The following is a 27,855-nucleotide window of genomic DNA, read 5'->3' on the forward strand; positions in this document are numbered from 1 at the left end:
GATTCCCTCCTAAAGTTTGACCACCTCCTTGGGCTTTTTGAATTATCAGGGCTGCCGGCGACACCACTGGCACCGCACGAACAGGATTTTACTATCCGTGCAGTCTGCGATACACTTTTCCGGGCAACATTCATGTTTATTTGGTATTCATCATACAGCAAGTACAAGTTACGATACAACATTGATAGGGCTCAGTCTCTGCTAGAATGGCTCCTCAATTCTGGCCAAGATCCGAACACTCCGATGGCCGTCGATACACATATCAGTAAGCCCAGTACCACAGGCTTGCAGATATCATTGTCTCTTTCCATGAGCAATCTAGCAAATCGGCTTCTTGACTGCGGAGCTGTTCCATTGGAAAACAAATTTGCTATGCTAAGTGATTCCAGGCACGACCAGCTCTTCCTACCCCCGTTGTTCCTTGCACTTATGCTGCTTACGGAGTCCGGTCAACCGGAAGCTTCTCAATCGATCTTATCACGAGTTGAAAACGTTGACTCTCAGGAATACAAGTTAACGCTCGGCACATTTGACCCCAGGTTCTTTGACCAATCGGCGCGTCAGGAGACACATATATCTTCTATGCTACGTTCATTTACGAATGCGGCTGCAGCGTCCGTGGTGCAATATCTCTTTGACCATGCAGACGCACATGGGAATATGGTGTACAGGAACTTGGTAGATTGGGATAACGTGTTTATACACGCGTCCGGGGCTAGCCAACTTGGCGTTGTGAAGTTTTTGTTATCCCGCCAAAGCGAATTTTGTCCCTCGGCCGTCCGCGCTGCCCACGGCTATATCAACTGGGCTGGCCCAAATGGATTGACAGCCTTGCACGCAGCTGCGTCTTCTCGAAAGGGGGATCCCGTTGGGGTCTGTCAATTCCTCTTGCAGAACGGAGCTATACTGGAAAACGATGACCCACGATACCCGTCACCTTTCCATTTGGCCTGTACCAACGGGTTTCTGGACACAGTCAAGTTCTTGCACTTGAGCGGAGCTCACGTCAACAGACGTTGCAGAAATTTCAACAAATGTTGTTTGAATTTCGACTATCCCGGTGAAACATTCAACCAATATGACAAGATCTTCTCGAAACGAGCTTGCACTCCTTTAGAGTCTACTTTGGAATGGCTCATCGAGCCGTATTCCTGGGGTGAAAGGCGCGATATATGCAGATATCTCGTTGACAATGGATCGGAAACTCCTTCCGATCACAGTCTAGTGAATGGAGCTATGAAATTGTTCGATGTCGATCTGCTTTCCGCGGCCTTGAAGCCGACCACGCGGGCCTTTCGCCACAGGTTTCTCATACGTATCTTTGCAAATGGCTTTGCCGAGATTGAAAGAGATCTCGCCAGCGAAAATCGACTTAAAGTAGTCAAAATACGAATGGCACATCTTCTACTCGACGCTGGTGCTCAACCTCGATCGGGTGATGCTGCAGAGGCTGCGTTCCTTGGCGATTGGTATCTTGTTTCAAGGATTCTGGCCGCTGCCCCTGACAAAATGTCCCAGGATGAGAAGGTAACCCTTTTAGAAGCAGCGATACTGTCCGAACGGTCGGACGTAGCCACGAAGGCCTTTGAGTTCTATCCGAATCTATACAGTACAAATGCACTCTGCGCAGCAACTTTGGTCGCGACAAGAAATGATGGAGATTTTGGTTTTGTCCAAGCCTTGCTAAACAATCGACTCGGGTGCGTTATTTCTGATAAAGAAGATTCTTACAGAGAGATGACCTCTATTGGCATTGCTGCTTTCGGCGGGAATTGGGAGCTCTTGCAGCTTCTCAGACGTCAGCTGCCCTGGTTCCAGCAAGCCATAGTACCAATATATTATGCTCCAGGAACTCCAAAAAACGGGCCTCCTTTCGATCCATTGAGGCTCCCGTGCCATTACTTGCATGGATTCTGGCGTGGTGGGCCATTCCATGATGAGCTCCTTGGGCAACTCGGCTCCATACAAATGCTTTCAGCCCAAGCTGAGGAGAGGATATTCAACCTTTTCGTCAATAAATACGTTTCACTGTCAGCAGAATGTGCCATTGCTATAATCTTGTGGGATAGCAACAGCTATGATCGTCTTTGGAGCTTGGTACAAAAAGGATATCGCATACAGAAAGACTTTGATCCTTCGAGACGACACAGCCCCTTGCATTATGCGATTGAAACAGGCAATATATCGATAGTTCGGGCTTGCTTAGAACTCGGCGTGGACATTGATGGCTACTCTCATGTTGAGCAGGTGCGCGAAGAAGCAAACAGCCCTTTATCATTCGCAATCAACAGTGGCCTGTTGGACATTGCTGGTCTATTGATCGACAAAGGTGCTAACGTGAACAACCTTGAGACCAAGAACTCGGGCCAAACGCCACTATGTGCAGCATGCAGAGGAGGATACTTGGGCATTGTAAGAATGCTGTTGGGTGCAGGCGCAGACCCCAACAAACCAAACACCTCTCGTCATCGTTTGGTTGATTTAGAAGACTCTCCCACTCCGCTGGAAGCAGCGGCGAAACATGGAAGGCTCGACATAACCCATCTACTCCTCAACAATGGAGTAAACACTGAAGGAGCGGGCCGGCTACAGTATGTTCGCGCCATTCTTCTCGCCTCGAAGGAATGCCACCTACAGGTCCGAAAGCTGCTCGAGTCTCACAGGCCGTGGACCAAGGCGGATGCTAAACTGAGGAACGATCTCAGATTGCGTGATTTGAGAAAGTACTGCGATGAGAATCTTTTCAATGGCGCAAGGGGGGGAGTCGGAAGAGTCTCTACCTGGTCTTAACCTACAAGAAAACGAGGCTGAAGATACAATCTTAGTCCCAAAGAGTGTGGACGCAACCATTGGATTACCCTCTGAAATCCCTGGTATTATTGAAGACCCCTTTTTGGGGACGGGAGACGACGAGATGCTTGGCGTGCGTGTATGGGAAGACTTGGACTACAACATCTAAAGGGTACTATCACAGCATGATATGAATATCTGAATATAGTATACTATATTATATAATAGCTTTAGAAATTCTAGAAGCTATTACGATAGTAGAGCATTTTTATACAAGCTCGCTATAGAAGTATTACCCCTGTATTACTAGTAGCCCTAGATGTCCCTGCTACAGAAACCAAATTATCCCCGGTTCTTGCTCATTGGTGAAGACTACCAGTGGGAGAGGAAGACGTAAAGCTCTCGACACGTTCCACGATAGGGAGCTGGAGATATGCAGCGGGCAGTTTTGGGGGTAGTGACGCAAGGCCGCCGTGTCGCTTGCGCTCGTGCTCTTCGCGGTAGCAATTGCGTGCGAAATCTTTCCGGCACCCGGGAGCGGAGCATCGGTAGCGTACCTTGCTGTGCTTCTCCTTGGTATGTCGGTTAAGACGGCCACGTTGGGGGCAGGTGTAAGGGCAGTGCCGGCACTTAAATACCGGCTCCTGAGCTGGTGGGGTATCGACCGGGACTGTTTCTGTTGGAGAAGTGACCGACTCAGTAGTACTCGGTGTAGTGCGATCGGCGACATGACCACCACTCCTGCTCAGTGGTGCGCTCGCTGCCTCGACGCTTATAGTGTCAAGATCCGTACCCTCGACGGGTAAAGGCTCTGTTGTCGCATTGCTTGGCGACATAGACATAGGTACCAGATAGCCCAAGAGCAAAGCCAGGAGAAGATAACTTCTCTCAATGACATGTGCAGCATCACAACGTTGAACATCAGCCGGCGAATAAAAGAGCATCTGTGACGTGGTGGGAGTTTGGAACATAGCAGCGCCAGAAGCTACCGGGTTGCCACCAGTGACGATTGAGCGCAGCGTGTCGTTGAGTGATCTCCAGTCTCTCATGTATACCTCAGGCGTGAAGTTCAGGGCTTTAGTCAGTCAGCATCAATTTCAAATAGTGTAGTGTATTAAGCTGATGTAATGCTTACTTATAAGGAATGCGAAGACTGCCGCGAATGCAACTCCTGCCATGACCATATAAATGGTACTTTCGGACACTCCATATCTTTTGTCGGGTGGCTTTAATGGTAGAGGGGTATCAACCTGACGATGAGACTCTTCTCGGCCGATGAAGGTTTGTTGATGAGAGTTTTGACCAGTTATGGGCTGTTGAGGTCTGTTTTCTGAGTGTATGAGGGCTGAATATGAAGTTTGTATAAGGTTGTTGGCCAGGTCTTCGAAGTGCCCGAAAATGTTTTCGAAGTCTTGCACGTCAGCGCTAATGCCTGATTTTGATATGATAGTTCGCTTTGTGATATCGACGCCCCATATTGCAGAAGTGGCTTTCTCCAAAGCTGAAAGCTCGACGGGGTTTTCTTGTAACAGAAGATTCCATCGGTTCAAGTCGTCCAGCAACTCGTTTTCCAGTTTCGAATCTTGAGTCGCATCAATCTCTGCTGACATGGCCTTGCTGAGTGCTGTGAAGAGCAAGACATCGCTGGCGGTTCTTGGTAGTCTACCCCGACAAGCTTGCCTGAGAATGACTAGACTGTGACTCCACGCACTGGCAGCATCCTGTCGTATTGAGCCCGGTCCCCATCTGTTGCCAACCGAGCTACCAAGTAACATTCCGGCATTCATATCATGAGTCAGATCGTGCATGTTCTGGTCCATGTTTTTGTATTCTTTGTTGAATCGAAAGCGAAGAGGGGCATTTGTTGATGTGTTGTTTATCCAGGTAAGGTAGTAGCTCAAGGCAACCGATGTGAGTGTTTCGACTGCCTCGGGCATCCTGGCTCTCCTGAGGGCTTGCCGAGCTTGAGCGTAATTACCCCCTGTCTCAATAATGCTTTGATGACATCCGGCTTGTTCCAAATGCTTGCTATGCATAGTGGGTAATTGGATGGGTCACTTGAGTACAGACGATTGAGGGAAGGGCAACCTGAGTGTAAACAGAAGTTGTAAATAACCTGTTCTTGGCAAAAGAAATCGATGCTATGTTTGCGTATAGCGTGGATGGCGAGACTGGTGATCTGGAGTAACAGTGCCCATGATTTAGTCGAATGAAACATGGTAATGGGTCTCGATAGATTAAAATATCCGCTGTGCAGGAGGAATCTCAACGTCTTGCGGTGATACGGATTGCTTAACGCTTTGCTGAAAATATACGAGTCAACCTCCTGCTCCCGTTTGAGAGACCTATTTTCGTTAATTTCGTTAGCTGCTAAGTCAGGTATCGTACTGAAGGAACCTACCAGAACAACGCGTATAATCTTTGAGCTATAGTGGGATTGCATGATTTGGGCCACAAGGACTCCAACAAGACCAATAACTCCATATCCTTGATTTTCAATGTTCTTGCACAGGCTTTCCATGAGCCGCACCAAGGGACACCTTCCAACATTGCTGGGCAGTATGATGTGAAGAAATGCAAATGGTCAAGGCCAGACACAAGCAACTCAATTTCAATAGAGGGGCATCTTCTGAGAAAACTTAGGATATTCATGGTTTGCATTCGTAGTAACTCGACGTCCAATGCATCGAAGCGAAGACTCGGGACATGTACCGACCCTAGTGGGATAACTCTTATTAGTGGTCACATAGACAACAGAAAGGAGGTGACAGCAGGATCAGGAAAACGGACCGTCCCATTGAAGGATATCCCGAATACCGTCTTTTAGTTCGAGTGAATGGACATTGACCGTTGTGCGATTGGGAGAAACCGTGAATGTGAAGCAAAAGGAATCTTGTCGCAGGTCCTCCAGATACACCTGGGTGAAGTTCATGCACGGGCCGACAGAGAAGTGGGAATCTCCAAATGTCAACAGAAATTCGGGCGTGGGTGGCTTGGGAGTCTGCAACGGGCGAAGCCCCGGCATGCCAATGCCCTCTTTGAGTGACATGATACCTAGCAAGTAGTAACGAGGAACTAGGCTTGGTTTGTGGAAATTCAGAGACAGACTCGATGGGCTGGGTTCAAAGCTTTCATTAAATAGATAAGGGCAATGGCAATGGCCGGTCGCGCCAGCCACCATGACGCGAAACCATTTTGACCCGGATGCGGGCTGGAGCGATAGATACATCACTGCAGGCGAGTCGTTTTTTATTCCCAAATTGATTGCTCGACTATTGGTCGGAACGCTGCATACATTTCGTGTTTGAAACGCGTGCTTGATCCTATCCTGACCAATGACATTGTCGGGTGCAGTAAGTAGCGAGGGCTGAGTGAACGCCATTCTCCATGACCGGGCGTCGCTAATGCGCCCCTAGTCCCCTGGGAATTTGACTCACCGATTGGAAAAGGGAACAAAGTTACGAGCAGGGGTCGTCTATCTTCTGAATTCCCAATCTATCTCCTATGCTATTGGCCGGCTTGCATGCATGAATGCCCAATTTATGATCTCTGTCATTGGCTGCATGGATTACCCATCCATCCCTTTGGGCTTGTCCAGCTAGGAATCTGGTACACTTGAGCTCTAGACTCCTATGATACACCCCATGCGAGTGACACGCAATGATGGCTTGCATTTGCAACTACCAGCCTTGGGAGGTTTACACACTTGATTCCCAATTCCCAATTCCCATTTCCCGGCCCCCAGATCTTAGATCCCGTAAGCTACCCGATCTCGCATCTACTCGCCCCTAGCAGCCAATGATCCAACCTAGCTTATGGGAATCGGAGTCACGCCCCCCGTGATGGCTTCTTTTTACGGAGAGCACCAGAAACTGGCGCACTGAGAGTAGATATTACGATGCACAGTATTCACAGCACAATCATCAATCGAAGTACAGGAGAACTATATGCTGGCCGAATAAATCACAATGGCCGTGAATATAAGTAGGTGTATCATCACAGTTAAACGCAATTGAAATAGACATTACATCTTCAAGCTTCTCCTATTTTTAAATAAAGCCACTCACCCTCAAGTGTAGATCACTTTCCAATCTCTTACGAGAACACATCATTATCCACAGTCTTCACTATGGCACCAGATCCAAGACAATATGAGCTCCTCCTGGGCGTTGGAGACTGGGCCACGACCAACGACGCCGACAACAGTAAGGCGACCGAGGAACTTGACGAGATGATGGTAAAGGCCTCCGACTCAAGCAACAAGTATAGCAAAAAGAAAGGCAAGAGCTCCAAGACTGCCAGGAAGGATGACAAGGGGCACAGAAACTCCAAGACCTAGTCCTTGCGAGACTACTAGCGCCTCGTACTTCGGATACATGCAGGGCGCTTGGTACGAAGGCCGCGACGTAGGTAGTCGGCTGGCGCGGCTAGTGCAGAAGGGATGCGGTGGGGATAAGAAGGGTCATGGGGGGTTGCGACGAGACGGTGCGGCACGAGGTTCTATATGGTACGACAGAGGAGGACGACACGAAGGTTCCGAAAGAAAGTCCTGAAGTGAATCGCCTAGCACAAAATAGCCTAGACTTAGTTGGCGTAACTTGTCGGCTTCGTGGCCAAAATTTCCGAGCTTCTGGAAAACTCTTAGATGAATAACAACTCAACCCGTATCCTTGTTGAATGCACCTGAATCCCAGCCCGTGCCTTCCCGCTCCTTTCCGTAGTAAGATAAAGTGATAGTGATGTACCATTCAATTTCTCCGTATAACTACCGTAGACGCTTTAGACCTGATACCGCTCTAAGCTTCTACTGTGTACTTTCCTGTGGTGGTGGCGATGGCGGCGGTAGTGGTGTGCAGCCTATGCCCGGTGGACATTTTTGTTTATATGCTATTCGATTCGGATCATAGTTCTCGCAATGCCATGAGTAATTATTGGGGCTATCGCATGGCTCCCATGTATTGACATTGTGAGTGGATTCCCACGTTTTATAGCAGTTCGGACAATACCAGATGTGAAGGTCAACTTTGCACATGATGACAGCAGCGACAGTTTTCAAAGGGGCCTTTAAGCGAAGAGTACCGGTGGTCGACAGGGTATTGCGGTTCCAGAAGACAGTGATGGAATGGAACCGTGAGAGGATTAGGCTAATCGTGTAATTGATGTCTGATAGTTTGTGAATAATATCTTGATTGACAAATTATTACTAGCTTTCGTAGATGGCTAGACTGGCAGCTTTATACACAGCGTTTTGGCCGGTCGCCCTTCCAGATTTCAAGTATGATTTCAAACTCACCATTTCAGTTTATCTGTTACTTGGAAGCACCTGATAAGGCCTAATGCTTGCTTCAAGTCTGGTTGGCCCAAGGGGTGAGATGTGCAAAGCCAACTTCGCGCGCATCGCAGCAATCAACAGCATAGACGGCGAAGACCCTAGCAGTGTGCATCTGATATGGTATCACTTGGTAATGCGTACCTATTGCAACCTTTTCAACACGTGGGGTATTTCAATATGCTCCTGCTCGACCATTGTCCGCAACCGTGTGGAGTGGCTTGATTCGAAGCCCCTTTTCGCTCAAGGAAACCAAACAAGGGCCGTGCGCCTTTCACGCGACGATAGGAATTCTCTCCTCGACTCGGACAGGCTCTTCATGCTGAGCAATCGTTACGTGCCCTGACTACTCAATATCGAGGGTAAACCTGGGCACGTGAGATACAACGAACATGTATTTTGGAGCCGCTCTGTGTACAAGTTGGCAGTTTTCATAGGGAACCCTGGGGAGACTGGAAAACATCAACCCCCTGATGTATCGGAGTCGACGGCAATCATCAGAAAATGGCCAGCGTGATGCATGAGCCGAGCGTGGCGGAAATCTGCTACGGTCAACACAACTGCATTCCCCTTTGGAACAAAGAGTTTATCCTACAAACGCATGGGAAGAGTTGAATGCGTATTTTTGGCATCAGTGGCAAGTGTGTATCACTGGATGCCATCAAAGAGGACCCCAAGAGATGGAATGCCGTTACACCCTGGAAAACGTAACAGTCGCGGCCCGATGCAGAACTCGGACCAACTGCACCAATCGGCCCCAGCCCGAGAGCCTGGGCAAAAGTATAATATTTCCAACGTACCAATTGGATTGACGTCAGAATTGCGTGGTTTTCAGGACCAGGAGTCGGATTGTAAAATGTTCTTCTTCTCTCTATGTTGGAATAGAGTAAAGGCAAGAGGGGGAATAATATAACTAACGCCATGCAGAATTCCAAGCAAACCCCCTCATGCAGCCAACCGTCTCTTAAGACTCGGTGCCCTCTGCATTTTGATTTTCTCCATCATTGAATATATCAACCAGCCCATCCTACTCTCGACCGAACGCAGACCCCTTTTCAGTTCAACGCCCTCACGATGCCGTAACTCGTCCCCGCAGCCAGCGCCCCGATCAACAACGTCTGCAACGCCCCCTTGACGCCGGCCCGGTTATTGCGGATCGTGACCCAGTTCTTGATGTACCCGAACACCAGCAAGATCACCACCGTGATGCCGACCGACACGAACAGCGCATCCGACGCCCGCCGCATGAGGAAGTACGGGATCATGGGCACGAGCCCGCCGACGAAGTAGCTCAGCCCCATGGTCAGCGCGCTGATCCACGCGCGGTTCGCGTCGGGCGCCTCGAGCCGCAGCTCGAAGTCCATCATGAAGCGCACCCACTCGTCCGGGTCCTGCGCCAGCTCGTCGACGAGCGGCGCCGCCGCGCGCCGCGAGATGCCGTAGCCCCCGAGGATGTCGAAGATCTCCTGGCGCTCCGCTTCGGGCTTGTGCACCACCTCGTCCCGCTCCCGCGCCTCCTCGCTGCGGTAGTGCTCCAGCTCCGTCGCCGCCGCCAGGTACGCGCCCAGCCCCATGCTGATGGCGCCCGAGAACAGCTCGGCGAGGCCGCCTGCCACCACCAGCCGCGTGTCGCCGAGGCTCGACAGGCCGGCCGTCAGCGCGAAGGGCACCGTCAGGCCGTCGGCGAAGCCGATGATGACGTCGCGCAGCACGTCGCCGTGGCTGGTGTGGCGCTCGTCTTTCGTGTGCGGCGGCGTCGTCTTGCTGCTGAGGAGGGGCGTGAGCGACTCTACGTCGGCGGATGTGGGGGGCTTGGCGGCTTGGAGGCTGCCGTACGATGCCGGCGGCGGATTCCGAGGTTGTGAAGACATGGTGTGATGGGATGATGTGTGGGATGGCCCGGATGCGGATGCGGGGCGGAGAGGTCCAGAGACAAATGGGGTTGGTGCCTCTGTAGACCAAAACAATGCGTCCTTTGTTTTGGTTATGATTGCTTCGTCTCAAAGGAGAATGCCGCGGCGATGTTGATAGCAGATTAAATAGATATTGCGTTGTCGGTTCTGGTGTTGCTGTTGTTGTTCGTGCTTGGAATGAACTAAATACTCCCGGGAAGAGAAATACACTGGTCCAACGTGGTTTGAGTCTTCAGGTGACTTGGTGATTATGATGGTATGGGAGAATGAATGATGTGTACGTCGGACGAACAAAGTGCTGTGCAATGGCCCCCCTATTATAGGTGGTTCAGTATTTTGACTTACACCGAAGAACAAGTCGGCGGCCGAGCTGAATCGACAGGGGGTGTTTTGGGTTGTAGCCAATCAGCAGAGTCGAATTACTAAACGATTCATCTCCACCAATAAGCAGCCACTCAAAACTAACCATTTCTCCGACCCACCATCATCCCCTGTCGCTTTCTTTCTTCAAAGGACGACGGACAAAGAAGCATCGGCCGAGCTGATGCAGAACAAGGAGACGGCCGATTATCCGTGAAATGCCCGTAGCCCCGAACTCCGGCGCGGTGAAACAACAACACATCAATTATTCCGTGGTACTGCGCACAGTTACTCATCGAAAACCCGGCGATTTTGTTTTCATTTGGGGGCCGAACTGTATTTGAGCAGTGTCAATCCCAGGCGTGCATACGCGCGTCCCGCGCAAAAATCATCTCGGATCCGTCCATATCCCCGAAGAGCGTCTGCGTCACGTCTCACTCCCTCATTCTCTCCCGCTCCAGCTGTTTCCAATTACGCGTCAAACTTCGGGGGACTTATGCTGTCAGCAAGGCCACAAGTAATAGCCGTAGTGTTTGAGTTTCAGAGCCCAAGATCAGGAATGCCCCAACGAAGTCTGACGCGCCACTCAGATTACAAGTGTGCTGACAGGCGCTGCCCACAACCAGCAACGCAATATCACAACCCATCCCGAATAAAATCAACCAAAGTAGAAGTAGAATTTTGATTATTACACTACCTGAGAACTATCTAAAGACAAAGCAAAGCCAATGAATCCCAATAATAAATAAATCCGTGACACGTTCCTTCTTCCATCCCCTTCCCCAATAATACACCCCCATTCCAACTCATGCCCCCAAAAGAGTGTTGAAGAAAGACATAGGAAACCCACCACTAGCCAAGTAAACGAATGAATGTGTGTGTATCTCAAATGAAGCGCTGCTGTTGTTGTCAACAACCTCATCCCTCCTTCCCTTCGTGTCTTTCTTCGTGATAAATCTTACACCATCGTCCCCCGCATGCACTACTTCCGCGCCCTCTTCCTAGCCGGCGGCGGCGTCGGCGTCCCCGTCGGCACCGGCACCGTCCCCGCGCCCTCCGTCGAGTCCACCTCCTCCGCCTCTCCGCCCGAGGGGCCGCGCTTCGCCGGGGACCTGCCGCGGGGCTCACTGGGCGGCGGTGGTCCCGCCCGCTTTGCCCCCGAGGGTCCCGTCCTGGGGCCCGCTGGCGTCGGCGGCATCTTTCCAGCCCGTCCTCCCGGCTGGCCTCCCGTCTGGGAGCGCGTGTTCGGCTTAGCCGGGGTCCTCCCCCTAGGCCCCAGCGGCGGCGCCGGGGTGCCCTCTTAACTCCCGAGGGCCCCGTCCTGGGACCCGCCGCAGGCGGCGCCTCGTTAGCCGCCCTCTTGGCCGGCGTGGGCCGCGACCTGCGGCCTGAGCGCGTCGTCGTTACACCCGACTGGTCGGGCGGAAGCAGGTTGGGGTTGGGGACGACATTGGAAATGAACGGCTCTCCGGGCTTGCGTTGCTCCGCTGGCGTGATCAGGTTACTGGCCTCCTCCAGTTCCTTTTCGAAATCAGTCTGAGTTGGCTTGCGTTTCGTAACCTTGGAGAAAAACGTCGCGTTCGGATTCACAGAGGGCTCGGGGAAGGTGAAATCCTCGGTCCCCCGCTCTGTAGGTCGACGCGTTCGCCCTTGGGTGGAGGGAAGCTCAGTAGGATTTTTTGCATTTGTCGGGGTTCCCGTCTCCCCCTCCGTCGGGCTCGGTGGCCACTTTCTGGCCGTGTCTGACGTTCCAAAAGGCCACTCGTCAGAGTCGTATCCATCATAATCGACCCCTGGGTCATCGGCCGTTTCAAGGGCTGTGGGGATCTTCCCACCACCGTTAGCAGCTTTGGCAGCACCAGAGGGCTTGGCCGGGCTAGCTGGGGTCTTGCCCGCAGGAGGTGGCGGGGGCAGTGGCCTGGGGGACTTGGGGAACACGGCCTTGCCAGGACCCTGGTTGTCGGGATCCTGAGGCTGCTTGGCAGGACCCTGTGGTTGCTTAGGGGAACCCTGCGGTTGCTTGGCCGGACCCTGGCCCTCGTTGTCGGAATGGGGAAACACGGCCTTGCCCGGGCCCTGGTTGTCGGGATCCTGGGGCTGCTTGGCTGGTCCCTGTGGCTGCTTCGCAGGTCCCTGGGGCTGTTTGGCGTGGTCCTGGGGCTGTTTGGCGTGGTCCTGCGGCGCCTTTGACAGACCGGGAAGCTTGCCCTGACCATGACCGGGGTATCTTCGATCCGTCGGGGCACCCTTAGCCGGCGGGCCCCTGGCCGTGACCGACAGGGTTCTGTGTCGGCGGCGTCGGGACGCCGGCGTTGCCCCATGGTCCCGCACCCGGCGGGTTGGATTCCACCGGCTTCGGGATGTTCGGGTTCTGCGAGCCCTGGGATCCGGGAAGACCCGTGGGCCTGCGCGTCTGCAAACGTTTCCCATTCTGGTCATCGTCCTCACTCTCGCTCTCACTCGCGCTCTCGCTCTCGCTCTCGCTGAATTCCATGAGGTCCTCCTCGGGCAGTGGCGTCTGGGTTGGATCAACCGCCGGCTTTGCCTTGTTCTTCTCCGACCTCAAGAAGCGGAGTCGTCTGCGGGGGCTGCTTGTGGCCCTGGTTCCGGACCTGGTGGGGGAATCTTGGGACACCGTCCGGGCGCGGGTTTATCGAGGGAACGTAGCCGCGGGATGGGTCATCCGGCGGCGGGTTCTGGCCCTCGTCGGTATCCATGACATCGTCCTCAGGTGGCGGTTTGACCGGAGGTGGTGGGTTGACCGGAGGCGGCTGGCTTTCCTCCGGGTCCACTTCGGGATCCGAGGGACTAGTGTCAGTCTCACTCTCAGGTGGCTTCATGGTGATGACTGTTAGTACGCCATCAGCGCCTGTGATCACCTTGTCAACCTCTTGCGGCTTCCATCTACGCCGTTTGCCCTTGGGGCGGGGAGCTATTGTTCCCGTCGGGGGTTCCGTCTCGGGATTTTTGTGCCCATTATGCGGGCCTCGATGGATAACTATACCATTCCCTTCCGGCGCCGGGCTGGGCGCAGGCGTCCGGTGCTTCTTCGGGCTTCCTGCCGGCGGTTGGCCTGTAGGCCCGATGTGGAAGGGGATGGGCTTTTTGGACATCACATAATTGTGCGGCGGGCGCTGGTGTACGGGTACCTGGGTCAGGGGCATGGGATTATCAGTAAACGTGAAGTCCTCCGTAGCTTCCGGGCCACTGCCGATATTCGCGTCTTCGTCAGTCTCCATGGCATCCCCATCGTCCTCGGGCTCCTCGTCCTCGGACTCCTCGTACTCGACCTCATCGTAGTCGAGCACCTCTTCCTCGGGCACCTCAGGCTCGGGCTGGCCGTGTCCTCTGGATGCGTTCGGCCCATCAATAGCCGGGGGTACCGGGCTGCCTGTCGGTGCCGGCGTCTTGCCGGGGTTGGGGTTTGTGTGGTGGTGGTGGTGGTGATGGCGGGTCGCGTCCTCCGCGGGCGAGGCCTTGTACCGCTTGGGGTCGCCCCCGGTCGACGCGTCGGTTTCTTCGCCGAGGCGGGAGGAGCCCCAGGCGTCTTTGCCGAAGACGGGAGTCGGGGGATTCTTTCTTTTTTGCCCTTCGGTTCAGTGGCAGGTGGGGGGCCTTGGAATGTGGACGAGTAGCGACTGGATGGGTAGTAGCAGTATCATCGGGGCGGCGATGCTTCTTGTCCTTCTTGTCCTTCTCGTCGCCAATACGGGAGCCGCGGAAGAGGGCTCCGCCGTCAAATCGTCCACCATCCCTGAAATCTCTGACTCCTCTTCGAGGAGGGCCAGCACCAGGGGCAGCGATATGAGGAGCATGACCAGCCGGTACATGAGGGCTAGCAGGGGCGGGAACAGGAGTAGCACTAACGGAAGAGTTCTGAGAATCTGCATCCGAAACATAAGGAGGTCGATAAGGCTGATGCTCCCCGTTCTGCTCAGGAACCTCCGTAGAACCCGGTACCGGCTTGTGCGCCCGCGGGTCCTTGTCGTTCCCCGTCTCGTAGCCGGCAGGCGGCGCGCCCGCGTTGGGGTTGGGCTGGCCGTTAGGGAAGAACCTCTGGCCGGCGTGGCTCTCCCGCATGTGGCGGTTCCACTGGTCGGTGCTCATGCCCGACGTGTCGGCGCCGCAGTCGCGGTAGAACGGGCAGCGGGCGCCGGGGACGTTGCCGGCCGCGTCCTCGCCCCGCGGCTGTCCCGCTTCCTCTTGATCTTTCCCGTTCTGGCTCGCCTGCACGCCCGGCGACAGCTGGCCCATGTGGTGCGCGAAGTGGTACTGCTTGGCGCCGTCGGACCAGTCCTTGTTCCACGGCTCGCCGACCAGCTGCTTCTCGCACCACGGGCAGTCCGAGAAGGTCCCGTGGACCGTCTCGAGATGCCGCTGCACCTCCTGTGGCGTGTACAGGAGCTCGCCTCGTGGCTGCTCGGGGCAGATCGGGCAGGACACCGGCTTGGGCTGCGGCCGTTCGGGGCAGGCCCAGATGTGCTGCTCTTGCTCTTCCGCGTCGATGTCGGCGATGTAGATTCCGCAGAAGGGGCAGTAGCTCCTGCGAGGACCGGGGACGATGTCCTGGCAGAGGCGGTTGTGCTTGACACGGTACGCATTGGAGCACCCAGAAAGGTCAAAGCCGCATTTGTGGCAGAAGCTCTCCTCGGATGGTTGCTCGGGGTTGTGGCTGGCACAGGAGTCATTAGAGCACTGCATCCCTCCAGATGTACCCCTGGTGGCCTCGCTTCCGCAAGTCTTGCAGAACGGTGCGGACAACTTGCCGTCCCCGTCTTGGCTACGGCAGTTCAGATGGTGGTGGAGCATGTCCTCCGGATCATCGAGCCTAGCCTCGTGCCGGCCACATTTATGACAATATGGAAACAGGGTCAGGTCAACCTTCTTCTTTTGCTCCGGAGTCGCCTTCTTCCTGGCCTGACTGACTCCAGCCTTTTCGGGCTCCTTTTCGGACCCCTGGAAGAAAAACTTAAGCTGATCGCTGTGCTCTTCCGCAATGTGCACGAGGATTTGATCCCGGTTCATGTACATCATGGACCGGTCAATGTCGAAATCACTTCCGCTCCCTTGTCCGAAAGCGAGACATAGGGCACACTGAAGGAGCTTATGCTCAAGCTTCAGGTGATTCTCGAACCCGTAGGTATCCATGACGCTGAAGCGTCTGTCACAGTCGGTATAGGGGCATTCGCGTATCCTGTCCAAAAGCTGCCCTCGGAGGGTGTGAACCTCACGCTCGAGGCGGGCCATTTCAGTTGCTGTCCTCATGCCCGTGGTGATTGACGGCACGTCAGGTCCGGTCCTGATGAGATTCTCCAGGGGCGCGGCATGGAGAGGCATCACCGGTTTGGCCGGGTTGGCAAAGATGCTGGGGGTTTCCCACATCGTTAGGGATCTCATGCTGCTGTCTGTTCCCTGCATGTCAATGAAGTCATTGAGTTGTGTGGAGTAAGTTTTGAATTGTTTGTCGGCAAGCTCTTGGGCCGCTGTTTTCTCAACCGTCGGTTGTGGTGCCCAAGAATCGGTGTTAGATTCCCAAGATTGTTGTTTGTCGTTGACTGGAACAGGATTTTCAATCATGTCATCTCCGTTATCCGAGGCGGCATGCTCCCCAGAGTTCTCAACCGTCGTTCGTGATGACCGGGAATCGGCTTTAGATGCTAAAGATCGTTGTGAATGGGTGCGTGGCAAGGGATTTGTTATCGTGCCATCACCCTTATCCGTGGCATCAGGCTCTTGGGTCCCTGTGTGTATAACAGTTACTCCTGATCCCACAGAATCAGCTTTAGATGCCAAAGAGCGTTGTGAATGAGTGCGCGGCAAGGGATTGGTTATTGTGCCATCACCCTTATCAGTGGTATCATGCTCTTTGGTCCCTGTGTTTATAACAGTTACTCCTGATCCCACAGAATCAGCTTTAGATGCCAAAGAGCGTTGTGAATGACTGCGTGTCAAGGGATTTGTTGTCGTGCTATCACCCTTATGCGAGCCAAGAGTGGTGTCAGTAACTTCCGTGTCAAGGATGGCACTGGGGTCACTGGGACGGTATAACATATTTTGTCGGTAATAACTTGGGCCCCAGAGAGATTTCTTGTTGGTACCTGTTCTCAATAGTCAGTATATCTTTCTGGTCCGATGCAGGGCGTGGGACTCGAGACTTACTCCAACGGGTGTCCGAGTCGTTCTTTTTCAGGGTAAAGTGCAGGTTCTGTGACATGAGGCGACGGCAAATTTGCGTCCAGTCATCATTCGTGCTGTGGAATGTGATGACGTGGCGGAAGCTGCCGACATCGTCCTCGACTGTGAGGGTGTGCCTATCGTTCTGCGGTTCATATGCGCCTAAGAAGAGTTCGGCCGCGATCTTGGCCTTGAACGACCTCAGTGGAAGGTCGTGGAAACGAAGCCGGATCGGGGTAAACTGTTCCACCCCCTGCCTCGAGGTGTGAGACCCAGAGAGGAAGTAGCCGTTAAAACAAGGCTGGACGACCATGGAGACTCCTTGCGGGTCAGCATCCTTGTGTCCCCCAATCCGCTGAGACCACAAATTCATGGCGGCTTGGGTGGGTTGGCCGTTCGCGAGTGGGAGATACAAACCCTCCATGTGGACTTGTTGGAAGTCGGGTCCCGGGTAGTGCACCTGAATTCCAATGACGTTCTTCCCCCATCCGGCTGACGAGACAGAGCATGGGCGACGACGCGCTTGAGTCCGTCCAGATCTCCAAGGTCTTGCCTGAGCAGCTCAATGACATTTCCTGAGTGGCGGGTATCATCACCCTCGGGGAGGACGACAGGGACGGTGTTTGGATCGACCCGGGTAGCAACTACCTTGATTTCGCAAAACGGTTGGGCCGAAATGTCCTTGACCAGCCCCTGGGGCAGATCTTCGCAGCTGTAGATGGTCACAAGCTTCGACAAACCCACTCTGAAAGTGAGATAATGGTGAGGCACATCTATCAAGGTTCCCATAGTGTCCTGGTAGCTCCGGGTATACCTGATGGAGGTGTGCTGCGTGCCTGATATTCTGGGGACTCTCATATACGCGATTTGTCTGAGTTTGTAGTCGTCCTCCATGATGATGGTAGCAATGCCACCATCCATGGGCTTGGGCTCAGGGGTAGCCGGCAAACGATCCGAAGGCAAACGGACAAATGTGATCGTGCCCTCCTCTTGAATCATAGACAAGAGCTCATCCAGGGGCCCTACTTTACCTTTGGGGGGACGCTGGATGGGCGTATCGACCACAGCCGTGATTCCGCTGCGCCCAGTACTCGGTGCAGTGATGTCGAAGTGTAGCATGACGTTGTTCAGCTTAACGATATCGAGAGATAGAAGCCGGTTAATAGCTCGAGCCAGACTTCCGTACTCCATCACAAACTCGGCCACACCCTGACGACTGTATAACTTATGACTGCAGCGCTTGTCAGTATTGTTCATCTTGGGGAGCCGGGTAGTCATACATCCGGCGGGATCGACCCCCGCCACGGAGACTGAGCTCCATGCTGGGGATATCATGTAGCTGTGATCCTGCGTCCTCATCATACTGGGATTCGGATTCGATCATTTCCACATCATCGTCCTCCAGGTGTCCACCACGTAGCCCAATAGAATCTTGGTCGCTGTGGCTAATAGCACCGGTCACGGGGATAAAATCCATTTCTACCACAGGGTCAGACACTCAGCAGTATACTTGTAGCTTTTGATTTGACTTACTTCGTGGTGGTAGGCCATAGGTCCTCTCCTTGTAGCTATCCAGAAACGCCAGAGGGTCTCGCTCGATGAAGACCTCATCTTCGGGCTCATCCAAGTCGCCCGAAGTTACCCATTGGTTACCCCCGAACTTCATGGGTGCTACCGGCAGACCGAAGTAGAGCATGGTCATCTTCATTTGAAGCGTAGGCAATACACCCCTGAACCTTGTCTCGAGCGTTCTCTGGAACAGCTTGGTGTCCTCCTGCTGCCACTTGGCGAAGGGCTCGTCGATGGTCGGCATAAACTTGCGGAGCTCATGCGGAGTGAAGTGGTCTTTGAGGATCTGATCCAAGGTACTGTTGCTCATCAGGGTGTTGAAGTAGGACAGCATCTCCTGCCATTTGGGGTCGCTGGGAGTGATGTCGGGACGGGCGCGTTGCTCTAGGGGGACATTCTGGTAGACCAGAATTGGCGGTGGCTTCCGCGGTTGAGCCTGGCTGGCGGGGCCGCTGGCGGGCTGGTCGCGTTGGGTTGCGAACATGTTGTCGGGTGAGTATCGTCTAGTGTGTGATATCGTCGCCACAAAAAGGCGTTATCATTAATTTGTGGTTACCGCCCGGCTTCTTCAGTCTTGTGTGGGATACGACTGCTCCATTCGCACTATTCCAGTATACCAGGCGTGATGGTAGGAGGAAAGGGAAGGGGAGATTGACGAAGTGAGACCAAGGAATAAAAGAAAGCAAAACGAAAAGGACAAAGACGATGGACAACTAAGAAGAATATGCTGCGAAGTTGAGGCATATTATTCTAGAGCCCAGTCGGCTCAATGGCCTGGCAGGACAACCTGAGGGCGCCGATTCGAGCATTCCGGAAGCGAAGTATGTCTTCAGGCACATCACATTCCATCCCTTCTTGCTGGCCTGGGGCCCCACTTGGATGCCGTGTGCAGCCATGGGAGACGGAGACGGGCAGGACAACAGACGATTCTCTTTCTCTTCACGGATCCGGGTAGACCCATTGTGCTGTTGGTTCGTGGTATGCAATGGGTGATGACGATGGGGAGAGATGGTAGTTGAAGTTGCAGGGCAGGCACACAATTGGTTGGGTTTGCTCTGCGGCAGCAACAGACTGGCCCCGCTGTAATCGATCTAGACTTGGCTTGGGACTGTTCAGTTGATTCTGCCCCTACAGAGTATAGAGAGCGCATTTACTCGGACCAATTGCGACTGCACTTGTCATCAATCCATTTAGACCAGACATCCAATGATCGATAGATAGTATTCTCCGACCTACTTCCAGGCCGAGCCGTTTCGAGAATGGGAATGAGGTTGCCATCCCAGGGTAAAACATCCCGTTCCAATGGCTTGGTCTCTGTCATCGATCCTGGCCCGGAAACGTATCTACAGGCAGGGGTTTGCTGCACCCCTTGTTTGCTAAAGGCAAAGCTTAGCCTCGACTCCTAATAATATCTTCAAAAACAGCAGAATCGGCATCTCGAATTGAAATGCGACAGAGAACCTTAAATGGACCAGAGAAGATCCTGTCGGCCCAAAAGGGTGGTTACTTGTTGCCCGACCCCGCCATCCCCTCTCCGGTCCTCGCTGCGATTGATGCGTTTTAGGAAACTCCGACACATCGTCATGTGGACTCCTGGAGAACGGGGTGAAGCATTGTTGATCAAGTTCGTAACATTAAAACCACATAGGCTATTCAATAAATCCATCGATCTCATCTTTGAAAGCAGTTACGCATTCTGTTCTCCTTGAATTTTGTAAGCGCAATCAACTATACCACAGCAGCTCAGCCACGCGTAACTTAATCTACCCCTCTGCACAATGGCGAGTGCCCAGACATTGTTGGACGTACTCCGTAGCCACTCCAAGGTCGACTGCGATACTTTCGATCATGAAGGTCCGTACAGAGTAGCGATGCCAGGCCAGGGGGTTACATGTCAATGCTGAGTCTTTACTGCAGTGGCCCGAGACCTAGGACCCTTTGTGGACTGCACTTCCAATCAGGTCAGCTCTCCAAACACTCCTAGGCGCAAATAGTTCAACATCTGCAGACAGCTCAGAGAGCTAATCGGAATTGACGACCAAAAACAGGCCATTGCGTATGGTGAACTAGCCCGTCTCGATGCAGATGGAGGTGCCCTTCACGCAGAGCTGATCAGCAGCGCCGTGGCCTACGCGCAATCGCACCATGCGCAGCACGGAGGCGTCGGCCTGGCCGAGTTGGCAGTCGAGGTCATGATGGTCAAGCTGGCGCTCCGCATCGTGCCCTACCTGACGGGCTACTCGCACATACAGACGAATCCCATGTACTCGTATCACAAAGACAAGACCATCGAAAACGCCAAGCGTATGTTTTCCAGGAACGATGTCCCGATGTCACGGAGTAAGTAGACGCTGATGCGAAATGGATATGTAGGCATCGTGGCCATCTTCAAGGATCTGGATCCCAAGTACGACCCGAAAAGGGTGTGCATCAAGATCCCGGCAACGTGGGAAGGGATGCAGGCGTGCCGCGAGCTCGAGAAACAAGGGATCGCCACGCTAGCCACGACCATGTTCTGCCTGGAGCAGGCGGCGCTCGCGTCGCATGCGGGGTGCACCTACATTGCGCCTTACATCAACGAGCTGCGCGTGCACTTTGACGAAACGTGAGCTGCATCTCCCCCAATCCGCAAATAGACAAAAAGAAGAAAATTTCACTGGTGCTAACCGAAGACGTGATACTCCTGCAGCTACGTGGACGAGAACAAAGCCTTCGGCTTCTGCGGCGCGGCCCAGCGCTTCTACGAGAAGACCGGGAGCCGGACGCAGGTGTTGCCGGCGAGTCTGACGTCGATCCAGGAGGTCATGATGCTGGCCGGCGCGCACCACATCACCGTGTCGCCGCCGCTGCTCAAGAAGCTGTCGGAAACGCCAGCCAACCCGTGGGAGGGCGACACGGGCTCCGTCTTCCAGGGTGCGGAGGGGTCGTTTGCGGATTACAGCGCGATTGTCGACGACGAGAGCGCGTGGCGGTTGGCGTTCACGCGCAGCGCTAATGGCCAGAGCGAGGGTAAGATTATCCAGGCTATTAACATCTTCTGCGAGAAGCAAGAGAAGTTGGAAGAGTTGGTGTCTGCGCAGAAGTAGGTGTGATGTCTGTCTGTAGTGTTAGTAGTCTAGGGTCGACGGAAAGAGCCGATGGCAAATTGCAAGTGGGATGAATGCACAAGGTGGGCGGGCAGTCTGCAACATAAAAAGCGAAGAAACTGAGCCTGGAAGTGACATATACGTGCAATTATCTGGTATATTGTCAGTGTGCAATTTCTGCTTATTTACTTCACAGTCGTGTCAATCGGATCTTCGGTGCCCTCGGGCAGCACAATGGGTTACACCATCGCAGAACGCATGTCCAGCGGATGTGGGGTTACAGCATCTCCCATGATAAGCTTTCGCGCGCTGAACCGCGGCCATCGTGTATTTATCTGTTTCAAAAAGCTGCGATGCAGAAGCTTTTTGAATGGTGACTGTGTTTCAGGTCTGAGATGAGATGAGACAATATGACAGGGGCGTTTGTTCCCCAGACGCCCCCTGGCGGGGTCCTCAGCACAAAACTGTCAAAGCCCAAACCACATAAAAGCGTCGGGGTGCCAAGTCTTCTCGTGTTAGTCAGTGACTACAATTGGTTTCTTCATTTCTCGCGATTGTTATACGGTACTTTATACGATGGAGCCCCCATCATGGTTCTGGGCCATATTGCTGGTATGGCTCGTGGGGAGGGATGTGATTAACTCATCGCTTGCAGCCAGCTCTTCCAAGGAGAAGGTCGGTTCTAGGAAGCCCCAATTGGGTTTTCTCGCGACTGCGACGTTAGTCGCCCTGGCAGCTGCGTGTCTGCTACCGACAATCACCTTGACCCTACCCAATGTCTTTCCAGAGATACTGGAAATGGAGCAGTCTCTGTCAAATGGCGAGCAGCAACAGCAAGCTACTTATGCCTCGGGTGAAGGAGAGGGAGATGATGTCATGCGCATCAATAACGCAACGCTGGGCTTCCAGAAAGTGTTTGTCATCAATCTTCCCGATCGCACGGACAAGCGCGATGCTTTGTCCCTGATCGGCACGCTGACAGGAATCAAGCTCGACTGGGTCCGGGCTCTGCGCGGCGTGGACGTCCCCGACAAGGCGCTGCCTCTGGGGGTGGACCGACAGGGGTGGAGAGACGGCGGCATTGGGTCGTGGAGGAGCCAGATGAACGCCATTCGAACGTGGGACCCCTTTTACCCTCCTCGGCTCGTGGAGTATCGTAGTATGAATGCTTAGAACGTGAATGCTGACAAAGTGGGAGATAGGATGGTTGAAGAAAACATCTCGACCGCGCTGATCTTGGAAGACGATGCTGACTGGGACGTTCGTCTCAAACAGCAGCTGATTGACATAGCCGACGGCACGCGCATGCTACTGGACATCGCCAAGCAGGAACCCGTATTCCAAGCCAACAGCCTCCCACGCCAGGCCAGCCAGCGTCTAGGTGCGCACGACGCCGCCTCTGCTGTCCCTCAGCCACAGCAAAACCCGCCACCCCACTCCCCCTACGGCGACGACTGGGACATCCTCTGGCTCGGCCACTGCGGCGAGACCTTCCCCGAGCGCATCCCGGGCCACGAGGTCGTCGACCTCGCCTCGGCGCGGTACACGTACTACGCCATGCGCGGCGACGCGACGATGCCGCCGCCGGCCAACGCGACGAGCTGGATCGGCGGCGACCTGCGCCGCGAGCCCGGCACGCGATGGGTCCACTTCAGCGGCGGGCCGACGTGCAGCGCGGGCTACGCCCTCTCGCAGAGCGGCGCCCGCAAGGTCCTGCACGCCCTCAGCGTCGGCGGCACGCTGGTCGCGCAGCTCGACAACGCCATGGCCGACCTCTGCCGAGACCACACGCCGTGGGACGCGGCCGCGGCCGCGACGGACGCTACGGCGACCACGACGCCGACGCCGCCTGGGTACCAGGGGGCGCGCATGCGCTGTCTTAGCGTCACGCCGGCGGTCATCTCGCAGCACAAGCCCCGCGGCCGTCGCGCGGCGGAGTCGGATATCGAGGCGGTGGAGAATGGGCACGAGATCCGCGAGAAGGGGGAGTCGCCGAACTTGGTGTGGAGTGCGCGCTTGAATGTGCAGAATTTGATCCTGGGGTTGCCGATGGAAAACCAGTTTGAGGCGCAGGAGGTCTTATTGGGCCACGACGAGTTAGACGCATAGATGTCGGGCTCCAAACGTTACCCCAACGCTGGAAGGGGGGGTACAATAATATACAAGTGCGTTGTCGGGGCTTGGTAGGCCCACCAGCATATAGTCATGCTTACCAGGCAAATGAATGTATATCTATGTCCATTCACTAAGACAGTAAATGATTGGCATGTTCTTTATGAGATGGATGTCTGGCCCAAGCAGCGTATGGCTATCCGAGCATCCAATCGCCCTACAAGTAGGGCTCGCTAGGTTGCTGTAACTTGGTTTAGGCATGGATGCAGCATTCAATAGAGCTGAAACGGTTCGCTTCTGCGTTGAAGCCCGGCTTGAAAGAGGGGTATACTTTCGATTTCATATAATTACGGGAGCCATCCCCCCACCTTTGTCTGGTATATAGGAAAACCAGCAACATAATCTCACATCTCACTGACCCACGATAACTTTACCCAAATCTGATTGCAGTCCATCTAAGTTACTCGGCATGGAGTCGAATTCGTATCCCTACAGTCCTCTGAGCGGCGACGAGATCCGCTACCTCACCGTTCACGCCTTTGACGAGTCCATCGGAGTAGTCCAATGCACCCTTCAACATGCATCTCTTCGATCTCTCCAGGGATCTTTCACGGCACTCTCTTACGTATGGGGAGACACAAATGTCACGGAATCTATCCAACTCATGGGTCGCCCCTTCAACGTCACGGTCAACCTGGCAAGCTCCCTTCGACAATTCGCCACCAATCCGAGACAGCAGCAGGGTTGCCTTTGGGTCGACGCCATTTGCATCAATCAGTGCGATCTGGATGAACGCAATGTCCAGGTCCAGCGAATGAAAGACATATACTCCAGCGCCGCGTCGGTTATTGCCTGGCTTGGGCCTAGCACGCATCTTTCAGATATCGGCATGCATCATTTACAGAGCATCAACGAGAACGAGGTTCAAGGGGTTTTCTCGTTGGGACACATCGACTGGAACCAATTCGAAAGGGTTTGGAACGAAATAATCCTGGGCGATGGAGAAGCAGGTCTCCGGGAACTTGTGCGGAATCCGTACTGGAAACGAACCTGGATTATCCAAGAACTTGTCCTGAATCGAAGAGTTCGCTTAGCCTGTGGAGGCAAAGAGGTCAAACTCGGGAAGCTCCAGGCTTTAGTTAAACTGACAATTCCTTTACTTGAGCATAGATCTTATGTGAAGAAGGATCTTTCCTCGGCGGTAAATCAGTTGACCGTGGATATCGTCTTGAATGGCCCCAATGACATCTATTATTTCATCGGGCTTCAACAACCGAGATTTCTACAAACTATCCACCGTGCCAAATACTTCAATTGTTCAGACGCCAGGGACAAGGTATATGCGCTGTTAGGCATCTGCAGCCATTCTGAGGCAAGACGCATCGTCCCCGATTACAATTGCCCAATAGCGAAAGTTTACGGAGATGTTGCTGAAGCACATATCCACACCCATGACAATCTATCAATTCTGAATTATGCCGGTTACCAGAGTAACGAAGACACCTCCTGCGCATCGTGGATACCTGACTGGCGAGCCACCGGACCAAAACAAGTTGCGGGAGACTTTCAAGGAGGCGAGAGATATGATGCCTCAAACAAGCTGCGGCTATCTAGCCACGATTGGTCACTAAATAGGATCACCGAGAAGCTTCACCTTACTGGTGCCTGTCTCGACACCATAACCACTCTTGGTGATGCCAGGAGCCAACAGTGGGTGGTTTTCGCGGGCGAGGAGCTTATTGTCGACGCTGCAAAATCATGTATGCAGCTATGCTTTCGTACCCTTGCACAGGGGAATCTCGACGCTGAGTCCACTGCTCCGCGTTCTTTCCAGGTTCACGATGTCCCGACATATCCCCTAAACGACAACGAACCTCTGGAGAACGCCTGCAAGCGAACTTTGGTAACCGATTATGACTCGCAAGGCGTTGCGATCTCACCTGGTTCTCCGGGGTCTCCTTTCATGATGTTGCTGCCCGGTGATGAGCCTCAGCAAAGATCAGACGGATCCATTTACACACATCACGACACTTTTGATTCATGCGCAGTAGCCCTGACCGGCAGCAGAATGGCGTTCACATCAAAAGGTTGGATGGGGCTGGTTCCCGCGGAAACAGAGGTGGGAGACTACGTGGCCTTGTTGATTGGTGCGGATACGCCATTTATTCTCAGGAGAGCTCCGACGGATGGCAGCTCTCTTGAATTGGATGAAAAGGGCCTCGGGGAGACAACCAAGGCTGAAGAGGAGTTTTTAGTTATTGGGGGTGCCTATGTTCACGGTCTCATGCACGGCCGGGGCCTAGAGCTGGCAGAACTAGGCAGGATCACTCTTCGATAAGGCTTGCAGCTTGTTTTATCACGATATCGATGCTATAATTTAAGATCAGATTCTTATGGCGAGCAACAGCCAAGGGTACTTCTTGAGTCATAACAGGTTCCAATATTTCTTCTTTGGAAGTTGCAAAACAAAATAATCCGTTAAAGTATGAGCGCAAACATAAACCTCTTCAAGCATCTTTCCCAACTTGCAAGAATACCATTAGTACTGCAGCATATCTATAACATAGTCAACACAGTCGTCTAGGAATAATCAAATATCTCGGGTGTAACTCACGCAGCAGTAGCACCCAGTGCCTCGAATGGTTTTGTCACCATTGCGTAGGACAGCGTGATCAAAAACGCCAGGATGAAGATAGTGATGACGACCAGCTTCGTCGTCGGTGCTTGCAGTGCTTGAAGAATCCAGATAGGGGTAAGAAGCATGGCGATACCAATGAGAACGATGGTCAGCGAGGTAAAGCTGTCGATCCGCTGGTCAGAATAGTAGGACACGTCTTGATCGCGTTCGCGAGCGGAGCTTGCGATGCTGTCGCTGTTCGGTTGCTGCCAAATTCGTAAAGTACGCAGCCGACGAGACCTGTCAATGAATTGCCTCAACGGCATCTTGTCTTTTTCGGTTATGCTGATCAAGTCATTTTTCTGCTCGAGGTACTTTCTCTCTTCGCTCTCGATGGCTTGATACCCATGGTTGTAGTGCCATCTGTTAATATTCTTAATATCCCGCTCTGGCGCTGTTGGAATTTTCCGCAACGCTGACTGCTGCAGGACCAATGTGTCTTGTTTATGTCAATAGCGTGGTCGCGGAACACGTTTCATGTGACAACGAAGGACTAACGTACTGTACTGAGAAAGGGCGCTCGCCAGCTTGCCTAACAGCTCTGCGCGATCTGGGAGATCCTCACGAAATGTTCCATTGTTGAGATCCTCGGAATCCTTGCTTCCGTATCTTTGATCGCTCTTGAGGAGTTCCTCTTCCAGCTCGCAGACTTTGTCCTGGAGTAATAGGAGTGTTCTTGTGTTAAGCACGCTGAACCGCCTGAAGATCAGAAGATCGTCATCAGACGCGAGGAACTCGCTGTACCTGCGATAGCCAACATACTTCCATGGCTTCGCTTGGATGTCCTGCTCATTGGGTTCGATGAATTGTGCTTGGATGCTTGGTGAAGTTGCCTGGGCTGACTGGTTAACAGTCGAGCTGTTTGAGATTGGTGTTTCTACTCTCAACGACATCATGTGGATTTCTGACTGTTAGAAGGATACGATGCGGTTTCCGGTGAATCTTACATCGGGTGGGCGCAGGGAATTATTGTTCGAGGTTTGTTGTACTGGGTGCAACCCATAGAAGGGCGAAGCAGTGTAGGGTCGTACGTCTATGTCTTGTCACTCACTGGCACCAACCCTCGGCCAATTACAGGACGTTTTCGGTCAGTAGATCGGCATTGATCTGAACATAGCCACCATTCGTGGACTGCCAAAGCTGCCTGAAGAGATGCCTTGATGCCTAGGTGCACCGGCCAATACTGATAAATTGGGACCCAACCCAAAGGCCCTCAAGCCCCTGACCGCTCCAGCTCGCAACTGATGACCACGATTCCATCCGCCTACTACATATCGATATAATTCAATCCCCGACTTCATTATACGGGTGCTCAAGACCTCTGGGGACAGGATGAACAATCCTTCGGCTTCTGACGATGTAGCACAACAAGATGCTAAGGATTCCCTTCGTGTCAAATCAATCAGTGCTATGAAGGCAAAGGCATTTACCAAGGCCAAGATTTCGCAAAGAATCGACACGAGCGACAGCATTGATCTACCCCAACCAACCCACCGTCAGGTCCCTGTCCATGTTGAAGCGAACCATGCCAGAGCCGTGAATGTGATGCCGCCCCCAAGATCTCAACCAGTGGTCCAGGGTGGGAGCGAAAGGCAGAAGAAAAGCCGCAAGAAGTCGCGTGGTATCGGAGACGGCAATAATGACAGCGACAGTGATTCGGATGGGCGAGAAGAGAGGAAAAGGGGCCAAGGCAGTTCTGGACAGTCACTTCGAAGGCCCGTTCCCCAATCCCTGCCGAAAGCCACAGCCGTGGTTCCCAGTGACGAGGCGCTCAGGACCGAAGAAGAACAGCGGATACAAACCTTGGAAAGCCCTACACCGATTTGAAGACGAATGGGGAGACAT

The 27,855-nt window shown here is 53.5% G+C and overlaps 14 protein-coding genes across 14 annotated transcripts; 7 read left to right on the forward strand and 7 right to left on the reverse strand.

Annotated features, from left to right (window-relative positions):
* Positions 1-206: 206 nt before the first annotated feature.
* On the forward strand, positions 207-2,790 carry PG998_010568 (uncharacterized protein; the record flags this gene model as incomplete). Its single annotated transcript, XM_066877384.1, has 2 exons — positions 207-265; positions 390-2,790. The coding sequence occupies 2 exons, from the start codon at positions 207-209 to the stop codon at positions 2,788-2,790; spliced, it is 2,460 nt and encodes an 819-aa protein (XP_066726438.1).
* A 359-nt stretch (positions 2,791-3,149) lies between these two features.
* Positions 3,150-4,727, reverse strand: PG998_010569 (uncharacterized protein; the record flags this gene model as incomplete). Its single annotated transcript, XM_066877385.1, has 2 exons — positions 3,150-3,865; positions 3,926-4,727. The coding sequence occupies 2 exons, from the start codon at positions 4,725-4,727 to the stop codon at positions 3,150-3,152; spliced, it is 1,518 nt and encodes a 505-aa protein (XP_066726439.1).
* Positions 4,728-6,919: 2,192 nt separating this feature from the next.
* PG998_010570 (uncharacterized protein) lies at positions 6,920-7,129 on the forward strand (the record flags this gene model as incomplete). The annotated part of the gene is made up of 1 exon (XM_066877386.1): positions 6,920-7,129. The coding sequence occupies one exon, from the start codon at positions 6,920-6,922 to the stop codon at positions 7,127-7,129; it is 210 nt and encodes a 69-aa protein (XP_066726440.1).
* A 2,045-nt stretch (positions 7,130-9,174) lies between these two features.
* Positions 9,175-9,990, reverse strand: PG998_010571 (uncharacterized protein; the record flags this gene model as incomplete). The annotated part of the gene is made up of 1 exon (XM_066877387.1): positions 9,175-9,990. The coding sequence occupies one exon, from the start codon at positions 9,988-9,990 to the stop codon at positions 9,175-9,177; it is 816 nt and encodes a 271-aa protein (XP_066726441.1).
* A 1,379-nt stretch (positions 9,991-11,369) lies between these two features.
* Positions 11,370-11,696, forward strand: PG998_010572 (uncharacterized protein; the record flags this gene model as incomplete). The annotated part of the gene is made up of 1 exon (XM_066877388.1): positions 11,370-11,696. One exon carries the CDS (start codon positions 11,370-11,372, stop codon positions 11,694-11,696), a length of 327 nt encoding a protein of 108 aa, XP_066726442.1.
* A 944-nt stretch (positions 11,697-12,640) lies between these two features.
* On the reverse strand, positions 12,641-12,886 carry PG998_010573 (uncharacterized protein; the record flags this gene model as incomplete). Its single annotated transcript, XM_066877389.1, has 1 exon — positions 12,641-12,886. One exon carries the CDS (start codon positions 12,884-12,886, stop codon positions 12,641-12,643), a length of 246 nt encoding a protein of 81 aa, XP_066726443.1.
* A 34-nt stretch (positions 12,887-12,920) lies between these two features.
* Positions 12,921-15,774, reverse strand: PG998_010574 (uncharacterized protein; the record flags this gene model as incomplete). Its single annotated transcript, XM_066877390.1, has 2 exons — positions 12,921-13,967; positions 14,032-15,774. The coding sequence occupies 2 exons, from the start codon at positions 15,772-15,774 to the stop codon at positions 12,921-12,923; spliced, it is 2,790 nt and encodes a 929-aa protein (XP_066726444.1).
* Positions 15,775-16,935: 1,161 nt separating this feature from the next.
* PG998_010575 (uncharacterized protein) lies at positions 16,936-17,757 on the reverse strand (the record flags this gene model as incomplete). The annotated part of the gene is made up of 1 exon (XM_066877391.1): positions 16,936-17,757. One exon carries the CDS (start codon positions 17,755-17,757, stop codon positions 16,936-16,938), a length of 822 nt encoding a protein of 273 aa, XP_066726445.1.
* A 52-nt stretch (positions 17,758-17,809) lies between these two features.
* Positions 17,810-18,619, reverse strand: PG998_010576 (uncharacterized protein; the record flags this gene model as incomplete). The annotated part of the gene is made up of 2 exons (XM_066877392.1): positions 17,810-18,045; positions 18,100-18,619. 2 exons carry the CDS (start codon positions 18,617-18,619, stop codon positions 17,810-17,812), a joined length of 756 nt encoding a protein of 251 aa, XP_066726446.1.
* A 1,294-nt stretch (positions 18,620-19,913) lies between these two features.
* PG998_010577 (Transaldolase) lies at positions 19,914-21,221 on the forward strand (the record flags this gene model as incomplete). The annotated part of the gene is made up of 5 exons (XM_066877393.1): positions 19,914-19,989; positions 20,053-20,096; positions 20,148-20,439; positions 20,509-20,740; positions 20,825-21,221. 5 exons carry the CDS (start codon positions 19,914-19,916, stop codon positions 21,219-21,221), a joined length of 1,041 nt encoding a protein of 346 aa, XP_066726447.1.
* A 798-nt stretch (positions 21,222-22,019) lies between these two features.
* Positions 22,020-23,330, forward strand: PG998_010578 (uncharacterized protein; the record flags this gene model as incomplete). Its single annotated transcript, XM_066877394.1, has 2 exons — positions 22,020-22,380; positions 22,414-23,330. The coding sequence occupies 2 exons, from the start codon at positions 22,020-22,022 to the stop codon at positions 23,328-23,330; spliced, it is 1,278 nt and encodes a 425-aa protein (XP_066726448.1).
* A 472-nt stretch (positions 23,331-23,802) lies between these two features.
* On the forward strand, positions 23,803-25,671 carry PG998_010579 (heterokaryon incompatibility protein; the record flags this gene model as incomplete). Its single annotated transcript, XM_066877395.1, has 1 exon — positions 23,803-25,671. The coding sequence occupies one exon, from the start codon at positions 23,803-23,805 to the stop codon at positions 25,669-25,671; it is 1,869 nt and encodes a 622-aa protein (XP_066726449.1).
* A 272-nt stretch (positions 25,672-25,943) lies between these two features.
* Positions 25,944-26,906, reverse strand: PG998_010580 (uncharacterized protein; the record flags this gene model as incomplete). Its single annotated transcript, XM_066877396.1, has 2 exons — positions 25,944-26,449; positions 26,513-26,906. 2 exons carry the CDS (start codon positions 26,904-26,906, stop codon positions 25,944-25,946), a joined length of 900 nt encoding a protein of 299 aa, XP_066726450.1.
* Positions 26,907-27,342: 436 nt separating this feature from the next.
* On the forward strand, positions 27,343-27,837 carry PG998_010581 (uncharacterized protein; the record flags this gene model as incomplete). Its single annotated transcript, XM_066877397.1, has 1 exon — positions 27,343-27,837. The coding sequence occupies one exon, from the start codon at positions 27,343-27,345 to the stop codon at positions 27,835-27,837; it is 495 nt and encodes a 164-aa protein (XP_066726451.1).
* Positions 27,838-27,855: the final 18 nt, after the last annotated feature.

The sequence above is a fragment of the Apiospora kogelbergensis genome (genome assembly GCF_038363985.1).
Source record: "Apiospora kogelbergensis strain CBS 113332 chromosome Unknown utg000007l_segment0_segment0, whole genome shotgun sequence".
In the NCBI taxonomy this organism is placed as follows: Eukaryota; Fungi; Ascomycota; class Sordariomycetes; order Amphisphaeriales; family Apiosporaceae; genus Apiospora; species Apiospora kogelbergensis.